Consider the following 21,773-nt stretch of genomic DNA (forward strand, 5'->3'; position numbering starts at 1 on the left):
TTGGAAATCCAATGTGAAGAACCAGGGGGTTCCGGAGCAGAAACGGCAGAAGGACCCCCGCTGGGAGCCCAGTCCCTAATAATGGTACCAGAGTTCAGGACAAGAGGCACCGATAGTTGATCGAGTATACCAGGGCGACCCTCAGGACAGACAAAGTCTTTGCCGACATCTGCACGTTGGAATTTGAGAGGGTCTTCTCCTCCATAGGTTTTCCAGGTAGTGGTCAGCGAGGGTATAGGGTGGGAGGGTGCATTGCCAGGTATTGGTATAGAAGATGACAAGGCAAGCAGTAAACCAGGCTTAGGGACCGAAATCTTGGGGTACGTACTGAGTATTTCCAACACAGAGGAAATAACAGGAGCAACAGGTTCCGAGAGGAATAACCATGGGTTCGGAGAGGCAGAGAAGCAATCGGTAGTGGAGCTCCCAAATACTATAGAATGCTCAGTGAGAGACAGTATAGTCTGGGAAATGGAGATCACAGAGTCCAAGGCAGCGTGTAGAGTTCTAGAGACAATAGGGAGAGAACCCCATAGTTAAAGTCATACTGAGGTACTTCAGGGGCCACAGAACGGTCAGTGAAAATAAACTGCCCTCCCACACCGGGAATTTGGAGCGCGGCAAGGGTTACTTCAGATATAGCACCAGAGTCCGGGGAAGGTATACAGGTACTTGCAGAGATATGAAGAACAGCATGGGGCGGACTACGTGCTGCAATGAACTCCAAGGGCATCGTACTTGTCATAGGAGTGGGAGTGGAAATAGGCTCTGGAGCTTTAATATCTGGAACTTGCGAATCAGGCAGTGCAGGGGAAGCGGAGGGAGGGGAGCTAATGTCTGAAGCTGGAGGCTCAGAATCTGTAACAAGGATGTCTGGCACTGCAGGGACACTGGTAGGAGGAGAACTAGTGTCTGGAGCTGGTACCTGGGAATCAGTGACGGGCACTGGGGGAGTAATGGTAGGAGTTAGAGAGTCAATAAGCGGTAAGTTGGAACCGGGGAAACTCTAAATAGCAGAAACCTTAGAAGAAAAAAGAGTCTTATCCAAAACTGCAAGGGCCATAACAGGGTACTTGTCATGACATAAAGTGAGGAAGTGAGGGAGTGAGCTCTTGCTACTGTCCTAGGAACGGTGCCAGGGGTAAGTGAACTTGATAACATAAATAGTACTTGCCTAGGCAAGAAGGAGGACCCCTTTAGAACAAGCACTCGTAGGGTGATGAAAGGGTATAGACAAATAAACCTTTAATTAATTATTAGGGTAACAGTGAACACAAAACACTTAAAACCGAAATAAATAGCTAACTCCCAGTCCTGTAGACTAGGCTGGTTACCATATAGATCTAGGGAACCCTACGTAACTGGCATATGCAGGATAGATATTTAGCTTATGCCTCAGTGAGGTATGGAAGAGTAGATGATTGTTGTCCTATCAGTGATGTACCGGACAAGACACATAAAAGTATACCTACACTGAGTGGATGGTGACTCAGGGGGAGTACTCATAGAAAACTTCTAGTGAGTGATAGATGTACAATGTCACAACATTCACATACTAAATATGTATGCAGATCAATACATCCAATCGGGTACTCCAATAGACATGAGTCAACAATAAAATTATAAGGGTCCCTAGAGACAACGCATGAATGTATAACGTAAGTTTAAAAGGCTACTATGTAGCTAGGGAAAGGCTGGAAGCCAAATGCATAATATATGCAAAAGATTTCCTCATGGCACATTCACAGTCTCTGTCAGAGATATAGTGCCTCAGCCTATTCGGAAGTGCTCACCCAGATAGATATTAATAAGTGAGCTACTTCCCACGAACTTCCGTGGAAACGGCACAGTATAGTTGAGTAAAGATATGTAGGCAAATTATATTTCAAAGTGTAACAGTGTTGATTGCTGAGCCCACTGTGTGAAGTGATATAGAGTAAGTTGGTACTGAGGTCTGGACCAAATTCCAAGACAAACTTAGTATGGGTCAAAAGTACTCTATGCAGCTCCCACCCGGTGTGGTGTATTAATGAACACCACCGGACATTTAGTTAGCCGGGTGAGGAGGGAGGTAATGTTAGGTAACACTCTTGGTAAAGTGTGGGGAGTCTATGCTTAGGTCTGCTATTAGACTCACTAGGTTATCAATCGATAAATAAATGGAGCCTCTGTAAGTGTGCCTTAAATTAAATGGCCCACTTTGTGTAGGTCCAATATACTGTATACAGCTCCCACCCGGTGTCCTCCACTTCCGTGACGTCAGCACGTGACAGTGCGGTGTCGAGCGCAGCTCCGAGGCCAACGCTGCAAGGGTGAGCTATATCGAGGCGTCCTATTACCCCCAAAGACTCCCCCCACCCGGCTTGCTAATGTTCGGTGGTGTTCATTAATACACCACGCCGGGTGGAAGTCTTTCATCTATGTGTTATTTCAATTTGACACTATGTGCTATGTGTGTATTATGAAGCTGGGTTTTAGCCAAACTGGCACCACTCACCATGGAATTATCCATGTAGAATAACTGAGTAGACATTAACTTACATTGCACACATCTAACTCACATAGGGGGAACTGAGCAATTGATACCATCACAATTAGGCTCACAGACGCTAGCACCCACTTGACACAGTATTAGAAACGCAATTTATTATTTCCCTCCCTACCCGGTTAATTAAATGTTCGGTGGTGTTCATTAATACACCACACCGGGTGGGAGCTGTATACAGTATATTGGACCTACACAAAGTGGGCCATTTAATTTAAGGCACACTTACAGAGGCTCCATTTATTCATCGATTGATAACCTAGTGAGTCTAATAGCAGACCTTAGCATAGACTCCCCACACTTTACCAAGAGTGTTACCTAACATTACCTCCCTCCTCACCCGGCTAACTAAATGTCCGGTGGTGTTCATTAATACACCACACCGGGTGGGAGCTGCATAGAGTACTTTTGACCCATACTAAGTTTGTCTTGGAATTTGGTTCAGACCTCAGTACCAACTTACTCTATATCACTTCACACAGTGGGCTCAGCAATCAACACTGTTACACTTTGAAATATAATTTGCCTACATATCTTTACTCAACTATACTGTGCCGTTTCCACGGAAGTTCGTGGGAAGTAGCTCACTTATCAATATCTATCTGGGTAAGCACTTCCGAATAGGCTGAGGCACTATATCTCTGACAGAGACTGTGAATGTGCCATGAGGAAATCTTTTGCATATATTATGCATTTGGCTTCCAGCCTTTCCCTAGCTACATAGTAGCCTTTTAAACTTACGTTATACATTCATGCGTTGTCTCTAGGGACCCTTATAATTTTATTGTTGACTCATGTCTATTGGAGTACCCGATTGGATGTATTGATCTGCATACATATTTAGTATGTGAGTGTTGTGACATTGTACATCTATCACTCACTAGAAGTTTTCTATGAGTACTCCCCCTGAGTCACCATCCACTCAGTGTAGGTATACTTTTATGTGTCTTGTCCGGTACATCACTGATAGGACAACAATCATCTACTTTTCCATACCTCACTGAGGCATAAGCTAAATATCTATCCTGCATATGCCAGTTACTTAGGGTTCCCTAGATCTATATGGTAACCAGCCTAGTCTACAGGACTGGGAGTTAGCTATTTAATTCGGTTTTAAGTGTTTTGTGTTCACTGTTACCCTAATAATTAATTAAAGGTTTATTTGTCTATACCCTTTCATCACCCTACGAGTGCTTGTTCTAAAGGGGTCCTCCTTCTTGCCTAGGCAAGTACTATTTATGTTATCTACTTGTCATGACAAAATCAGAAATAGGCATGTTTACTAGTGCGAAAATTGTGATAACGGAACTGCTAGTCAGTGGTGAGGGGGTCTGGGTTTGACTAGTGAGAAAATCAGATATAGTGGTAAGTGACTTAGAATCAAACACGGAAGTTCTAGCTTTGCTGGACATGTGTGAGAAGGTACCCTTTAACACAGGAGTTTTAATTTTAACCCCGAGTAACCCAACGGTTGCTGGAGCACATTTAGATGCAGTGCTGAAGGACTGAGGTTTAGCAAGGGAAGGAAAACAAAATAGCTCAGATTTAAACACCTGAATCTGTAATGTAGGCAGGGTGGTCTCTGACTGTACTAAGGGGGTGACGACAGATACGCTGATCTCTGGACGGGTTGCTTGGGCAGGGGCATCAGCGGGACCAAAAGCAAGGTCGGCCTCTATGGAATGAGATTCCGAATCTGAAGGAAGGATTTTACCTCTCTGAGTAGCGGGACCGACAAGGAAAATTTCAGAGAGGGGGGAAACTGTGTACTGGCTTCTAGCTAGCACATATGAAAAAGCATCACTTTTGCGTGGGAGCAGTGTGTCAGCAAAAATTCCTGGGAACTCAACAACTTGAGCCCCAGGAGGGACAAATGACCACTGTTCGCTTTTAACCCTAGGGTTTGAGACGAGGAGAACAGACAGTACAAGGGGTGCAACCACAACTGTGCTGGTCTCTAAACTGGGTACTTGGGAAGGAGTGTCTGGGAAATCAGAAACGACTACAGATTCCATGACAAGGTGTCTACGCGCTGAAGCAGGGATCTCAGCTCTCTGAGTGACAGATTGGGTCAGCGAAATACCTGGGAGTGGGGATTCTGTGAACAGGGTTAGGGGAAAAAACGGTTCCTGAATACCTTTGACTGGAACCAGTATTTTAGCAGAAGTTTCAGGGGGCACGGCAGCGGAAACTTGAGCAGAACCAGGGGGATTATAGCAATGAATAACCAAGGCTCCGCAACCTTAGGGGAGTCATTCAGTGCAACCTCTGCTGTCAGACTTGGGGATTCATTCTCTGATGCTTGAAATTACGCATTAGCCTGGGGGCAGCAAAGATTTACAGGGGTCAACGCAGGTAGTACCTGAGAGTCAAAAAGTGGGAGATTTGCCTCTGAAATTGGGGACACAAGGAGTTCCTCCTCTGGAGCCAAGGATGTGTACTTGGCTGGCGAACAACAGGGAATTACCAAAGGAGGCTCATAGGACTGACCCACAGGGGTTAATACAGGAAAAACCTCAAGGGTTAAGTCAGGCTGTGCCTGAGAATCAGAAAAAGATAAGCTAGCCTCCAAAAGTGGGGTCATAGGGGGTTCAGCCTCTGGCCCTAGGGACCTAACATTAGTCTGCGGAATACAAGGGTTAACAATGAGGACCTCACAGAGCAGACCAGCAGGGGTTAAAACAGAAATAACCTCGGGACAAAGCTTAGAAATTCTGAGTTAGAAAGAGAGGGCAAACAGTGTTCATTCTCTTGTGCTAGGAGAGACACACTGACCTGGGGAATGCAGGGATTTACAGTGGGGAACTCATAGGCCTGACTAGCAGGGGATAAGAGAGGAATAACCTCAAGGGCAGGAGTTAGGGATTCCGAGTTAGAAATTGAGGGTAGAAGGGGTTCATTCTCAGACACTAGCGCCATAGCTTTGGTTTGGGAATTACAAGTATACTCCACGGGAACCTCACATGCCTGACTGGCAGGGGTTAAAGGAGACACCGTGGCAGCTTCTACCTTAGGGGCCAGTGATAGTGGGTCAGAGGAAAGGAAGATGGAGTCAGTCGCAGGGACCATGGCAAATTCTTCTTTAGGCTGTAGGGGCACCAAATCAGTTGGGCTATCCTGAGGTGGCAGCGACAGAGAGTTAGTTTGACCATTCTCAGGAGGGGATGGTAACCCCAAGGGTTTAGAAACAGGACAAGTAAAGCAGGGGAGCAGGCCAGTAACAGCGTCGCAGGCGAGGATAGGGTCCTGCTCTCTTATGCACTGGTCCAACGATAGGGACAGTTCATGAAGCATATTTTGAGCCTGAGCCAGTCCCACAGGATCCACGTTTTCCCAGGTCACGGGAGCCAGGAGAAGGGACACAGGAGGCCAGGCTCTGTTTTAACTCTCTGAGACGCTGAGCCCTAGTAAGGAGTTCTTTACGGAGCTGTCTCTCAGACGGAGTTAAGTCTATAAACAGGGACTGGTTTTCAGGCGGGGGCAGCATTTCAAACAGGAACTGGGTTTCAGACTGGGACAGGCTTTCAGATAGGTGCTGTTTTTCAAATGGAACTGGTCCACAGATCGGGACATAAGTTCGGTTAGATACCAACCAACCCTCACCACAGGGCGGTCCGGTTTTGTGGGGCCGAGCATACTGTCACGGGTGTGCTCGCCACAAACCAGGACCAGACCGCGGGGCTGAGGTGGGGTTATATAATCACCGACCTGAGACCACGTAGTCGGATCCGGATTGCGCAGTTCGTAGTCGTACATAGCAGGGTTGGGACTGGAGAGGGCAGCATAGTCAGTGGACGAGCCAGGGTCAGGATTGGAGACTTCAGGGTAAACGTTATCCTGGCGGAGTTTCGGCAACAGGTAGTCAAGTAGATCCCGCTTCAGCGTAATAGCTACAGGGCGGGTGCGGGTTCTGCGCGAATGGCATCCGCGGCCCATGGTACCAGTCTCCGCAAGGAGAAGGTTGACCGGAGTGGGCACACCGCCAGGCAGCACTGGTAAACCAGTGCTTCAGCACAGAAGTCCCAAGCTGGCCGCTGCAAAGGGAGAGAGCAGCAGGCCACTGGATCCCAACAGTAACCTCTGCTAGGGGTGAGTGCAGCAGGTTGCAGAATCCAGGCAGGCAGAACTCAGGCCTCTGCGTAGAGAGAAGCAGCAAGCCTTCGGGAAACAGGAACACAGGCCTCTGCGTCGAGAAACAGCAGGCCACCGGAACCAGGAACTAGAGACGAGAACTAGAAACTAGAGCATAGCGAAATCATTAGTAACACTGGAGACAAGCCAGATGGCTTGTGGCAGAACACATGTAACGACCATAAGGAATTATGCTCGGCAGAGAAGCATTGTGGGGAATGCAGTATTTAAAGATCAGGGACCCAATAGCAGAAGGGGCGTGTGACAGCATTGCTCTAATGACTGATCCCAGGCTGGGGCTGCAGTCATAGCTAGCACAGCTGCTGTAGATACCAGAGGGAGTGTTCCATGACTGCACAGGTCTGCAAGGCAAGGTAAGCAGTAAACTGAGGTGTGGATTCCTTATAATGGGCCCCTGGGATGTCACTTTTATTGATGTACGTCATTAGGGCACGGAAGAGTTAATTGAGACCTGTATTTAATGTATAAAAAGTCTTCTTTTTTTTTTTCATTAGTTTATATTCCCATACTTTTCTTTTTATCAGAGTTCTGAAATTCCCCTTGATAATTGTTACTTTAATTTCCTTGATATTATGATTGGGGCTGCAAAAGTGTTCTTCCACAGGTGTATCTGTTTTATATGAATAATGGTTGGGCGATGCATGTTCATTCTATCACATGTTTGCCCTGTTTCACATATATACAATCCACCATTGGATCATTGTGTGCATTATATAACATTGGATGAGGCACAAGTGAGGGATTCTAGAATGTTATACTCCGTGTGTGTCGGTGGTTAGAATGTGTGCACAGGTGTCAACTTTTGTGTTGACGGGAATGTGCCGTGATATGTGGGCAGTGGCAGTAATGAGAAGCTCCTTGGTTATTTCAATTTTGGTGGTTGTCTGAATGATTGTAGGGGTGGTTCTGGAAAGATATCTCGTAATCTGTTATCTTTATGGAGGGTAGATTGTAGATCGTTTGCCATTTTGTGCAGGACTTCCAATTGGTGACAACTAATTGTACTGGTTTCTGTTTTTTCTGCTTATGCTGGTGGCTCTGTGTACTGTATTTGTTTTTGCTGGTTGTCCCCATCACAGGGGTCACCAGTGGGTTATGTCCACCTTCCAGCTGAGATAGGACAGAAATCTACCTGTAGGAGGACCTATAAATAGCCCCTTCTTGCCTCCCCAGGTAGACCTCTCTTTTTTTTTTTTCTACCTAGCTGAGGTAGAGGTTAGTGTTTTCTGTAATGCAGAGGGGGCGTACCTGATTACTTAGTAGTTGATCCAGGGGAGTTGTCTGCATCTCTGTCCTGCTGAAGCCCAGACGTCCTCGCTCCAAGGAGTTAGCTGTTCTGTGGGGCCGAAGGGAGGCCATGCTGCAAATTTCCGCTGCGGCTTGCAGCTCCAGAAACCTGGTAAGAGCCGCTTATGCGGGTGCAAGAATCCTGTCATCAGAGGACAGCAGGGAGCTTTTGCGAGAGACGCTGCAGTGAAGTCACAACAAAAAAAACCCGGAGGTTTTAAAAAGTGCTCAGCAAACAAATGCTGTCCCTGTCCTGTTACTCTGCACCATGCACAAGGATCACAGCCTCGTGGAGGACAGCATTTATGCTGGGAAGGATTTGATACCCCATACCTCAAGTATGAATGAGGGCTAACAGCCGAGGCATAATGGCCAATAAGGCCCAGAAGCAACCTCCTTACGCAGAGGCCAGAGCTCTCGTTCGTGGGTCAAGAAATTGTCCACCCCAATAGAGTGGGAAGTTCGTTTGAGATGAGAGGTCGGACATTTCACGTAAGGACTCAAGCAATTTCGGGACGTTTGGAGCTCAAACTATCGCGGATTCCTGGATGCTCAACGTTATCTGTAGGGCATATTATCTGAAGTTCAAGACGTTATAGGGAAGACAGCCCTAACTAGCAGTCAAACAGCTGTTTAACGATCTTACCGGTTCCGCCACGGGAGAAAGATCAAGGTATCTACTCACCAGTGTTCTTCGTAAGGAAGGCAAGTGGAACATTCACATCTATACTACACCTAAGGGAAGTAAAACTGCTCAAAGTAAGGCGGTTCAAGATCGAGTCCCGAAAGACCATTATTTCAGCAGTGGAACAGGATGACTGGCCCGTGTCTGATCTGAAAGATACCTTCTTCTGCATGCGTGTATGGTAGATACAGAAGGTATCTAAGATTTGCGATAGGGGTATAACACTATCAAATTCAAGGCACCTCCCTTTGGCCTCTTGACTTCGTCATAAACATTCCCAAAGGTGTTAATACAATGCAATACTCCGGAAGTTGGCCACACGTCACCTGGTTCCCACAAATAATCCAACTCCTTAGTGGATGAACTCTGACAACTGTCAGTAGTTTAAGGCCTGCTATCGCAGGGTACAGTGCAGCACCCCAATCCAGGGGCCTGGACTTTGACGGCATGGAGGTTGAGCTGGAACTGCTCAGATCCAGAGGGCTATCACACAAAGTGGTACAAACCTTGATGGCGCCAAGGAAGAAAACTAGTGTACCGTAGAATCTGACAGTGATTTGCATCTATGGTGCCAACACCAAAAATGTAAGCTTCTTGGTACCTCCTACTCCCACAATTCTGGAGTTCCTGCAAGAGAGTCTAGGGCTGGGACTCCGCACTAGCTCACTGATGCTACAGGTATCAGCACTTGGCTGCCATGGATCTTATAGGTCAATTCTTCCAAGCTCTGAAAAGAATCAGACCACAATAACGATCCAGTTCCTGCTTGAGATTTATAATGACGTCGGCACACAGGATTGGGGAATTTAAAGGCATTGTTGGGAAAGGAACCTTTTCCTTAGCTTCCATCAAGACAAGGTCGTCTTGAAGCCATTAAAACTCAATTAATTACCCAAGGTCGTTTCAAAATTCCATATCATCAAGGAGGAATATTAACCTCATGTTGCCCAAAACCAGGAAATGACAAAGAATAGATTCTACACACATTAGATGTGGTAAGGTGCTTTAAAACTCTACCTTTCCAGAATGGAAGGATTTGGGAAGTCAGACAGGCTGCTCATCCTGCCGAAGGGATCAAGGAAGGGACAAGCAGTCTCAAAGTCTATGATCAGTCACTAGATCGTAATGGCTATCAAGAAGACCTATACTATCCAGAAAATTTTAGGCCACCGCTGGTAAAGGCCCATTCTGAGAGTACTATTGTGGTGGTTATTCTAGGCCCACCCACCCACACCACCTTTTTATGTGGGTACTGCTTTGGTAAGTCTCATTGGTGACCAATGCCATAGGGACAACCAGAAAAATGGAAAATGTATGCCAAATTTACCGTAATTAAACTTTTCTGGAGAGCCCATGCATTGCAATGCTCACCAATCCCTGCCAAAGTCTTAAAATATTAATGTTTCTAGTTATATATTTCAGCTTTTGTATTGAGAATACCTGGGGGGGGGGGGAGGAGGGGCTATTTATAGGTCCTCCGAAAGGTAGATTTCTGTCCTATCTCAGCTGGAGGGTGGAACTTAACTCATTGGTGAGCACTGCTATGGCTGGACTCTCCAGGAAAAGAAAATTACGGTAAATTGGGTATTCATTTTCTATATTCTGTCATTCTGGGGTTGCAGCCTTGCGTATCAAGTTGATGTGGATAAAGAATATATTTAGGAATAAATTGAAAAACATCCTTTCAGTCCAACCTTTTCTAATTCCTTATCCCTAGGGATTAGAAAGTATTTGTCCTTGGTCTGTTAATATATCATCATATATTTTCTAAATGTCCTTGTCAAGTGGAGGTTCGTTGAAATCATGGTAGAAGGTGTCCTCTAACCCAGCGGTGCGCAAAGTGGGGGGGCGCCAAATTATTTAGGGGGGGGGCGCAGGCTGTGCGGCGAAACCTGGGGGCGGGCAGAGCTGTGCACGGGCGGCCAAGCAGCTGACAAGCTCCGTGCTGCTGCTCCCTGTGCTTGCAGCGGGGGCGGGGCTTCTCTCTGCACACAGACACAAGCCCGCCTCCTTCTCTTCCTGTCTGTTTACTCGCTCCAGTGTTCAGCAGCATGCAGTAAAGTAGTAGTACTTTCACCTGTGGGGGAGGGGGAGAAGGGGGGGGGGAGTGTGTTGTGATATGAGTGTGTGTGTGTTGTCTGTGTTGGTTGTAATTGAGTGTGTGGTGTGTGTGTGTTGTTATTGAGTGTGTGGTGTGATTGAGTGTGTGTTGTCTGTGTTGGTTGTGATTGTGTTTGTGTGATTGTGTGGGGTGAGTTGGTTGTTATTGTGTGTTGTGTTGATGTGTGTGTTGTGTCTGTGTTGGTTGTGATTGTGTGTGTGTGTGGTGTGTGTTGTGATATGAGTGTGTGGTGTGTGTTGTGGTTGTGTGTGATTGTGTGTGTTGTGTTTGTGTGTGTGTTGTGATTGAGTGTTGGTTGTGATTGTGTGTGTGTTGTGATTGAGTATGTGTGTGTGTGGTCTGTGTTGGTTGTGATTGATTGTGTGTTGTGTCTGGGTGTGTGTGTTGTGATTGAGTATGTGTGCTGTGTCTGTGTTGTGATTGTGTGTGTATGGGTGTTGTGATTGAATGCAGCAGTGCACAAACTGGGGGGTGTACGCTCTCCCAAGCTTGGCGCTTGGGGAGACAAACAAAATTGACTTTGAGGCACGCTCAGCAGCAGTCAATGCGCACACACACACACAGCCACACGCATACACACACACAGCCACACAAACACACACAGAAATAGCCCCGATCCATGCCCCCCCGCTCGTGCTTGCAAAATTATGCAGGACACCCTGTGCTCATGTTTGGAGAGTTGGTGATGTCACCGCTCTCAGCGAGCGGCGTGGACGCAGCCTAATTTTGCAAGCACGAGCTGTTGAAATAAGTATTTAGACATATTAGTATTTACATTGTATACCGTTTAATAAAGGTTTTTTTTCCGTGTGATTTTGATTACATCAGGCAGGGGGGGGCCGAGAAATGTCATAGATCAGGCCTGCACAACATCACGCCTGGACTCCCTGTGCGGCCCGCGATGCCCTCCAGCATTTTTACACGCTCCCCACCTCCTCCTGAGCCCGCTCTGCCGACACATTGAAGGAGTGCTAGCATTGTGATGCCCTCCCCCAACCCCCTGAGCCCGCTCTGCCTTTATGGGAAGGAGCGCCAGCAGTTTGATGCGATCCCCTGCAGGCAGTGAGTAGAGAAGGAACAGAGCTGAGGCCGGTCTGACTGCAGAGAGTGGGGGCGGGGTTAGTGACAGCGGAGCCTTATTAGTGAGAGCAGGAAGTGAGGTGCCTGCTGCCAGGGCCCAAGATGGCTTTCCCCCCCTCCCCTCAGCCATGCTCCACAGTGAAAGGTAGGACACCCTCCACCCTCCTCCCCCCTGCAGCTGCTCCTCAGAGCTAGTGGCAGTGTCTGTGGCTGTGTCAGTGTGCTTGTGGCAGTGAGGCAGTGGCAGTGACAGTGTCTGTGTGGCTGTGGTGGTGTGGCAGTGTGTCTGTGCAGGTCAGTGTGTCTGTCCAGGTCAGTGTGTCTGTGCAGGTCAGTGCAGGTCAGAGTGTCAGTGCAGGTCAGAGTGTCAGTGCAGGTCAGAGTGTCAGTGCAGGTCAGAGTGTCAGTGCAGGTCAGAGTGTCAGTGCAGGTCAGTGTCAGTGTAGGTCAGAGTGTCTGTGCAGGTCAGAGTGTCTGTACAAGTCAGTGTCTGTGCCTGTGCAGGTCAGTGTCTGTGCCTGTGCAGGTCAGTGTCTGTGCCTGTGCAGGTCAGTGTCTGTGCCTGTGCAGGTCTGTCTGTCCAGGTCAGTGCCTCTGTGAGTCTGCACAGGTCAGTGGCTGTGTGTCTGTGCAGGTCAGAGAGATAATGGGGGGGGGGGGTAAAGAGAATAGAGGAGGGTGGGGAGAGAGACTGGACGAGGGAGGGGGGAGAGACTGGACGAGGGAGGGGGGAGAGAGAATAGAGGAGGGGATTGAGAGAGAGAAAATGGAGGAGTGGAGGAAGAGAGAGAGAATGGGGGGATGGGGAGAGAATGGGGGAGGGATTGGGTGGGAAGGGGGAGGGATTGGGTGGGAAGGGGTAGGAAAAGGAGAGAATGGGGGGAGGGAAGGGAGAGAGAGAATGGGGGGAGGAAGGGAGAGAAATGGGGGAAAGGGAAGGGAGAGAGACTGGTGGTGTGAGAATGGGGGGGTAGGATGAGAGAAAATGGGGGAGGGGAGGGATAGAGGGAATGGGGGAGAAGGTAGAGAGAGAATGGGAAGAGGTAGAATGAATAATACAGCATCAATGGTGACACTATTAGATATAATATTCATTTTTTAGTAATGTAATTTGTTGTATTAATAATTTTTTTATGTGTCCCGGTTTTTCATTTTCAAAATTTGGTCGTCCTATGTGAGGTGCAGGGGGGAGAGGGTGATGTGAGGAGCAGTGGGGGGGGGAGGGGAGAGGGTGATGTGAGGTCCAGGGTAGTGGGATGTGTGTGGTGTGCAGGGGGGTATTGTGTTTGATGTGGAGGGGGAGTATTCTGTATGAGGGGGAGAGATGGGGGTATGAGAGCGACGGATTCTCGCAAAGGCCGCCGACACTGGGGGGGTGGGGGCAATGGAACAGTTGTCTTGAGCCCCAGGAAAGCAGTCTACGGCCCTATCTGGTATGACCATCCTCATCTCCCCCAGCACCTCTCATCATCATATATCTCCACCAGCATCCCTCATCATCAGCCTCATAACTGGGGGGGGGGTGATATGATGATGATCTGTGGGGGGGGGGGAGAGAAGATATGATGAGGATGATGATGAGGGGTGCTGGGGGAAATATTATGATGATGATGATTTTACCCGTGCGGCCCAAATCAGTTTTCTTTCGAGCAGTTCGGCCCTTCTCGCTTTACAAGTTGTACAGGTCTGTCATAGATGAAAAGGGGGGCTCGGCATAAAATTTTTGCTCACTCCTGCTTTTACCCATGGCCTGGTTGCAGTGTGAGAAGATTCGCAGAGTTGAGGATTTTTGTTGACATCTGTACACAACATTTCATACAGCATTTAATCAGTACTAGTATGGCCATACAAAGTACAAGTCCACTTTTCCCGGTCCCGTATCTCTGATTTCCTTTAAAACTATAGAAAGTATAACAGTCCAGGTCAGTCCAGTTTGCTCAGGCCTTAGCCAGACAGTTTTTTATTTTTATTGTTCTGTTCATTCGTTCTGCTGTGCCTGAGGCTCGTGGGCGGTATGGGCAGTGCAATTTATGTTTGAGGCCCACAAATCTGGCCACAGATTTGCCATTTTATCCTTGGTTGGATACGCTTCAAGCCACTTACTGAAGCGTATCCAACCAAGGATAAAATGGCAAATACAGTTGCAAAGATTCTCCTTAGAGACTATATACCCTGCTGGGATATACCGGAAAGACTGGACTCTGATCAATCCGGAATTTGCAAACAAATTTTTTAAGGAGTTGGCCAGATTTGTGGGTCTCAAACAGAAATTGCACTGCCCATAGAACATAGGCAGCTGCTAGACAGGCATAGTCGGGTATTACAAAAAACAAACAAAGATGCCCAAATCTAATTCCCATGTGACAAAAATACACAGTGCAATACCTATATATTCTCTTGAAAAGGGGTCATTTAGTTAAACCCTTTGGCCAAAGCGTCTTAAGCCTGCTGCAACTTCAAGGCATGATCGTTAGCAGGTCCTAACACTCCATGAGAATACAGTATATATGTATTGCACTGTATATTTATGTCACATTGGAAGTAGCTTTTGGCATCTTTGTTTGTTATTTGGTGTATAAATTTAGCCACTCCCACTAGCACATATATATATGGTACATATATGGTACAATATGTACATATTTAGCCACTCCCACTAGCACATATATATAACAGGTAAACCCCGTTATAGCGCGATCCGTTATAACGCGAATCGGTTATAACGCGGTTTTCACTTGGCTCCCGTTTAAAAAACATTTTTTTTGCACACTGCACACACTGCACACAATCTCACTGCACACACTCTCACTGCACACACTCTCACTGCACACACACTCACTGCACACACACTCACTGTACACACTCTCACTGCACACACTCTCACTCCACACTGCACACACTCACAGGACACTGCACACTGCACACACTCACAGGACACTGCACACTAAACACATACTCACAGGACACTGCACACTGCACACACCCTCACAGGACACTGCACACTGCACACACATTCACAGGACACTGCACACTGCACACACACTCACAGGACACTGCACACTGCACACACACTCACAGGACACTGCACACACACTCACAGGACACTGCACACTGCACACACACTCACAGGACACTGCACAGCACACACACTCACAGGACACTGCACAGCACACACACTCACAGGACACTGCACAGCACACACACTCACAGGACACTGCACAGCACACACCCTCACAGGACACTGCACAGGACACACCCTCACAGGACACTGCACAGCACACACACACACTCTCCCTCTCCCCCTAACCCCCCCCCCCCCACACACAGGATAGAATGTCTGTAGTGTAAAGCAGGAGAAGCTATCAGGAACACAGAAACACAGACACACAGACACACAGCTCTCTTCCTAGACAGGGCAGGCTCCCCCGGCGTCCCTGAAAAGTTTGCGAGTGAGAGCAGGCGAAGCTGCTGTGCGGGTGATCAGTGGACATGTGAGTAAAATTGCCATGGAGAGGAGACTGCAGCCCTGAGCCTCGCACTCTCCAAGCACCGCCTGCAGCTCTCTGACTGCTGGGGAGGAGGGAGGAGTAGCACAGTGCAGCACAGTGCGATGATGCGATCCCAGCTCTCCCACCTCTGTAGACACGGAACCCCGGGCGCGGCGGCCATTTTTAAATTTGTTTAATTAATTAATTTATTTAATTAGCGCGACCCCGTTTGTAGCGCGGTCGGATCGGGTGGCCCCCGAGGACCGCGCTATAACAGGGTTTACCTGTATATGTAAAAAAGAAAGTACACCCTCTTTGAATTACATGGTTTTTCATATCAGAACATAATTTATTTATTTATAAAATATTTTACCAGGAAGTAATACATTGAGAGTTACCTCTCGTTTTCAAGTATGTCCCGGGCACAGAGTTAAGACAAATAATACATGGTTACAAATACAGTTACATAAATGAGCAGGGTATACATTATATACAAGACATTGCATGCACAGTTAAAGATAATATTTATTATGGGCGTATGAAACAGTTACAGACCAGATTAAAATGTTTGACACGATTGATGACCAATCTAGTTCTTTGAGCATTTCGCAGTGATGTGTGTTGTAGTTGCATTGGAGAACAAAACGACAAATTGAATTGTAGAGGGTGTCAAGTTTGCTAAGGTGGGTTTGAGGTGCCGAGCCATATACTATGTCTTCATAGTCAATAATTGGCATTAGCATCTGCTGTGCAATACGCTTTCTGACCAGCAGACTTAGGGAGGATTTGTTCCTGTAAAGTACCCCTAGTTTGGCATAGGTCTTGGTTGTCAGGGTATCAATGTGCATCCCGAATGTTAAGTGGGAGTCAACCCATATGCCCAGGTATTTAAAACTAGTAACAGGAGTTAAGGTGGTGTTAGTGTTGGTTCTAATCTGGAGCTCAGTCGCTGGAAGCTTTAAAAATTTAGTCTTGGTCCCAAACACCATTGTTACAGTCTTGTCAGTGTTTAAAAACAGTTTGTTTTGGGAAATCCATTTTTCGAGTCTCAAAAAGTCAGACTGAAGTATGTGTTGAAGGTCGGAGAGGCTATGGCTGTGTGCATATAGGATTGTGTCATCTGCATACATGTGTATTGAGGCTTCCTGACAAGCTGTGGGAAGATCATTGATGAACACTGAGAAGAGTAGGGGCCCCAGAACAGAGCCTTGCGGGACGCCACAGGTGATATCCAGGGGGTTGGAGTTAGAGCCTGAGATGGACACATGTTGGGTTCTACCTGATAGGTAGGACTGAAACCAGTTTAAAGCATGCTTCCCTATTCCAGAGCTCTGGAGTTTGTTAAGCAGGATAGCATGATCAACAGTATCAAAAGCCTTTGCAAATCTAGGAATACTGCACCAGTGAGTTGACCCCGTTCCATTCCACACTGGATTTCATTGCAAACTTTTAGCAGGGTAGTTACGGTAGAGTGTTTGGGGCGAAAGCCAGATTGGAATTGGCTAGGGAAATTTGTCTTGTTGTAGTAATCGCTGAATTGGGAGTTGACACATTCATCTGTTCCTTAGCAGGTCTAAAAATTAGGTAAATACAACAACGCATGACATATTACACCGTGTCATGATTTATTTAACAAAAATAAAGCCAAAATTGAGAAGCTATTTGAGAAACTAAGTACACCCTTACTGCTTCCATAGGAATTAAGATGCTAAGTAGCAGACAGGTGCTGCTAATCAAATGCCCTTGATTAATTGATCATCAGCAAGTGTGACCACCTCTATAAAAACCAAAGTTTTAGCAGTTTGCTGGTCTGGAGCATTCAGGTGTGTGTTAACACAATGCCAAGGAGGAAAGACATCAGCAATGATCTTAGAGAAGCAATTGTTGCTGCCCATCAATCTGGGAAGGGTTATAAGGCCATTTCCAAACAATTTAAAGTCCATCATTCTACAGTGAGAAAGATTATTCAAAAGTGGAAAACATTCAAGACAGTTGCCAATCTTCCCAGGAGTGGACGTCCCAGCAAATTCACCCCAAGGTCAGACCGTGCAATGCTCAGAGAAATTGCAATATAACCTCTAGTCTACAGGCCTCAGTTAGCATGTTAAATATTGAAGTTCATGACAGTACAATTAGAAAAAGACTGAACAAGTATGGTTTGTTTGGAAGGGTTGCCAGGAGAAAGCCTCTGCTCTCTAAAAAAGACATTGCAGCACGGCTTAGGTTTGCAAAGTTGCATCTGAACAAACCACAAGACTTTTGTTTCAATGTTCTATGGACAGACGAGACCAAAGTGGAGATGTTTGACCATAATGCACAGCTCCACGTTTGGTGAAAACCAAACACAGCATATCAGCACAAACACTTCATACCAACTGTCAAGCATGGTGGTGGAGGGGTGATGATTTGGGATTATTTTGCAGCCACAGGACCTGGGAACATTGCAGTCATTGAGTCCACCATGAACTCCTCTGTATACCAAAGTATTCTAGAGTCAAATGTGAGGCCATCTGTCCGACAGCTAAAGCTTGGCCGAAATTGGGTCATGCAACAGGACAATGATCCCAAGCACACCAGCAAATCTACAACAGAATGGCTGAAAAAGAAAAGAATCAAGGTGTTGCAATGGCCCCGTCAAAGTCCAGACCTCAACACGATTGAAATGCTGTGGCTGGACCTTAAGAGAGCTGTGCATAAACAAATGCCCACAAAGCTCAATGAACTGAAGCAATGTTGTAAAGAAGAGTGGGCCAAAATTCCTCCACAACGATGTGAGAGACTGATAAACTTGCGGACCGTAGCAGTGACAGATGTGTTCCTGATACTTTGTACCCTAGTAGGTATGATGGCACCTACATGGAAGATCAAGTATCCCAAATAAATTACCTGAACTTTGTCTATCGGCAGTTTTTCCTTATTAACCTTGTGGCCCTGTGTTATCAATGCATGCAAAAGGAAACTCAGGTCATGTGTATACCATATAACTTCTGTTCAGGAGAATACAGCAATAAATAATCTACATACTATATAAAAGTGGATCCTTTTGAGAAGGTTACATCTGCTAAATAAAAATAGCTGACTTCACTTCCATTCACACTTTACTCCACGACATAGAATTATTATTCTATTATACTATCTATTATAACCTTCCTAAAAACAAATATCAAACAAACTGAAAACATTTAAAAGGATATCACCTTTTATTTTACCAGTGCGGAACACAGAAATTATAAGCCAGACAATCAGAAATCATACTCTTCTGATTTGTAGCTAAATAGGAGGAGTGGCTCAGTGAGTAAAGACACTGACTGACACTGAGATTTCTGCAGGGGAGCCTGGTTCAATTCCCGGTGTGGCTCCTTGTGACCTTGGGCAAGTCACTTTATCTCCCTGTGCCTCAGGCACCAAAAACATAGATTGTAAGCTCTACAGGGCAGGGACTTGTGCCTGCAAAATGTCTCTGTAAAGCGCTGCGTACAATTAGCAGCGCTATACAAGAACATGCTATTATTATTATTATTAATAATGAAATATAATCTTAAAAAAAATATATATCTTGTCATTGATACCAAAATCTACACTTAACAATAGTGTTTATCTACACACAGTGAGAAAAACAAAACATTTGAATTCCTGCAACAACGAAAAACTAAATAAGAATCTCCTTTTCTATTCTTATAATTATAACTAATCTGAATACTTTCATAACGTATATAAATGCATCTTTTTAAAACTGATTTAAAACAACTTTTAATTTTCCTCTTGTAGGCTTCTCTCAGAATTAGTTTGTGTATGTGCAGCGTGTAGCTAATTGCATTCCTTCAGAGGAAAGAGAGGGGGACTGTGTGGGCTGTACTTATTTGCAAAACATGAGACCTATGAATTGGTTTTAGGCCGTATTAACTCCTAACATGCTCATATTCATGATTAAAATAATTGTATTTTTATATTTAACCAATAAATCCTTTCACGTTGCAGTATCTCTAGAGTAAGGCACGAACCCTATCTCTCCCAACTTGGCTAACAGCTGCAGTTTGTTTTTTTGTATTCTTTCCTTTACAAAATCTTTTCACATCAATATCATCAATTTGTATCCCTGTGGGTAACCTGTAATTTCAGTCATCACTGATGAGTATAATGTATTAGTCTTAGTATGTCTGCGTTGTGTTTCTTATCTAATTTCTGTCTGCTTCTGGGCAAATTAAAATTGTGTCCAGACTTATCACATACTTTCACCAGTTTACCATAAAACATTAGTCACTCAAGTTCCTTCTGAACTTGGTACAACAATTTTTTCTCTCACCAATGTGAGAGAATAACATGCCATGGGAGCTACCCATGTAACCTTAATTCATCACTATGCCTGTGTTCATTCCTAAATTTTTGGTTGCATGGAGCATGTAGACGGACGTTCACAGAGGTACACAATTTGGAGACGTTTATAATGTGAAATTATAATAGGCTTTATTGTGCCTTTTCCTTTTTATCAGGAAATTATCCAAACACAGGGGTGGAACAAAGCTTCCATTCACTTGGGAGTATTTCTAGTGAAATCCTTGCAATTAGTTCACATCTCCATTAGTTAAGCTTTTCCCAGCCCAAACACATAACATGAAAATAAGCAGATATAAGCAGTCTCTTAATAATGAAAGTCTTATCTGTTTAGTTGCTGTAGAGTAAGCTTCTCTGCTCTCCTGGAACCGCACCCGTGCGTGCACAGAAAAATATCAGCATCCAGGTTTAGAAGTAATTTGGTGTCTTGCAATCAGCTCTGCTGTGTGGCTGGCAGAGCTCAAGACTGGTCAGCTCCAGAGATCTGGGTTTCTTTTGGTCGGTCTCTCCTGGGACTCAAGAACCTCTGCTCTGTCTCTCCAAAGGTCAGCTCTCAGTCAGAGCTAAAGAGAGTCACTTCCTGTCTCAAAGGCAGACTTTTTGTAAACAATCTAATCAGGCAGGTGGTGTTTAGTTATTAACTACCACACTGCTAGATTAAAGGAACATTACTGAACAGGGATAAGTCCCCTGTTACAGAGCATCACACATGAATCACAGAAACTTACCCCAGACAGCCAGAGAGACTTAAAAAAGAAAAACTAGATAACCGGTTTCTCTCACCTGGCCATGGTGTTTCTCGGTGCATCTAAGTGCACTCGCAGGGTTCCGGGTGAGCGTCCATCCGAGTCACGGCACCACTTGATAAAGAATATATTTAGAATAAGTTGAAACACAAATCCTTTCAATGGTCCCTGTCTATTGTATCTTATTTCTTGGCTATAAATTAGTGTTTTGTGTCTCTAAGGTGAAAGCGGTCATACTGTAGGTATGTGGGTTGGTCCATGGGTTTGTAGGGATGTCCGTATTTTCCAGGAAATGTATCTGTGGGAGGAACGGCTCAGTTTTAGGTTAATGGAGGGATGGAATACATGAAACCTTTTATGCAAATGGGGGATATCCTGTTCACTGGCAGTCCAAATAAGCAGGATATCGTCTATGTAGCAGAAAATAATCTATTGTTCACATGTAGATCAGATTTGCGTATTGAGGTTCCATGCTAGTGTCCATGACTGTCCCCATCTTTTATTATAAAAACAACTTGAGGATTTTACAGTGAAGTATGAGATTATATGGTTTACTTACTGTATGTTAATGTAACTAATTCTACATTTTAACATGGTGTTTTACTACTGAAACATTTGTCTATTTTAGTTCCCGTGTTTGCACTCTTGAATTCCAAAAAAATAACACTGTTCTGTATTACTGAAAAGCTAATGATGCAGAGAATAAGTAAGGGAAGTTACAAGTGGACAATTCCATCTGACATAAGCAAAGGTACTTGATTTATTTAATACTTCTTGACACCTTTAAGGAAAGATGGTCTATACTAAGAGGAGCTAAGTTCTAAGAAGCATTACTGCCTTTTAGTAAATATGCCTTGAACAATCTCTTTTATAGGACGAAAGTGAACTAATGGCAGTGGTACGTTCAATTTAGATGATTGACATACAAATCAAACAACTATTTTTAAATACTCCACAGTGGCTCTGGTAGCGGCTGCGCCTCTCCACAGAGAACCGTGGCACGATAAAGATCTGATCAGCAGCTGACCGCGCCTCTCCTGGACCTCCGCAGCAGACCGCACGCACTCTCTCATACACCTCCATTGGTGCTTAGCATTAGTGTGTTTCCGAAAGAAGGTGGAGGCGCTTGAGGATGAAATCAAGCGTCAGAAGGAAAGTACTGACAGTCTAGACCATCTCAAATTGAGGTTAGCCGGGAGCGAATACACTCCAAATGACTGTTTGGTCGAACCACTTCTTGTAGAGAGATCAATATTCTATTGAATTCCTATAATTCTGGAGATTATTAGAGACTGTCAGTACTTTCCATTTGATGCTGATGTCATCCTCCATCTTCTGT

General features: G+C 45.5%; 1 protein-coding gene across 8 annotated transcripts in view; it reads left to right on the forward strand.

The window, feature by feature from the left end:
* LOC142487239 (zona pellucida-binding protein 2-like) overlaps positions 1-21,773 on the forward strand; it is a 222,357-nt gene that overhangs the window by 27,888 nt on the left and 172,696 nt on the right. For 7 of the 8 annotated variants that reach the window (XR_012799172.1, XR_012799173.1, XM_075586154.1 and 4 more), the window contains one exon: positions 21,063-21,185. The exons of the other annotated variant lie outside the window; for it this stretch is intronic. Coding sequence is in view for 5 of the 7 variants with exons in the window: in XM_075586154.1 (XP_075442269.1) it covers positions 21,063-21,185 (123 nt within the window). In the remaining 2 variants the exon portion in view is untranslated. The remainder of the gene's footprint in view (positions 1-21,062; positions 21,186-21,773) is intronic. 8 annotated transcript variants of the gene reach the window in all.

Source organism: Ascaphus truei, chromosome 2, assembly GCF_040206685.1.
Source record: "Ascaphus truei isolate aAscTru1 chromosome 2, aAscTru1.hap1, whole genome shotgun sequence".
NCBI lineage: Eukaryota > Metazoa > Chordata > Amphibia > Anura > Ascaphidae > Ascaphus > Ascaphus truei.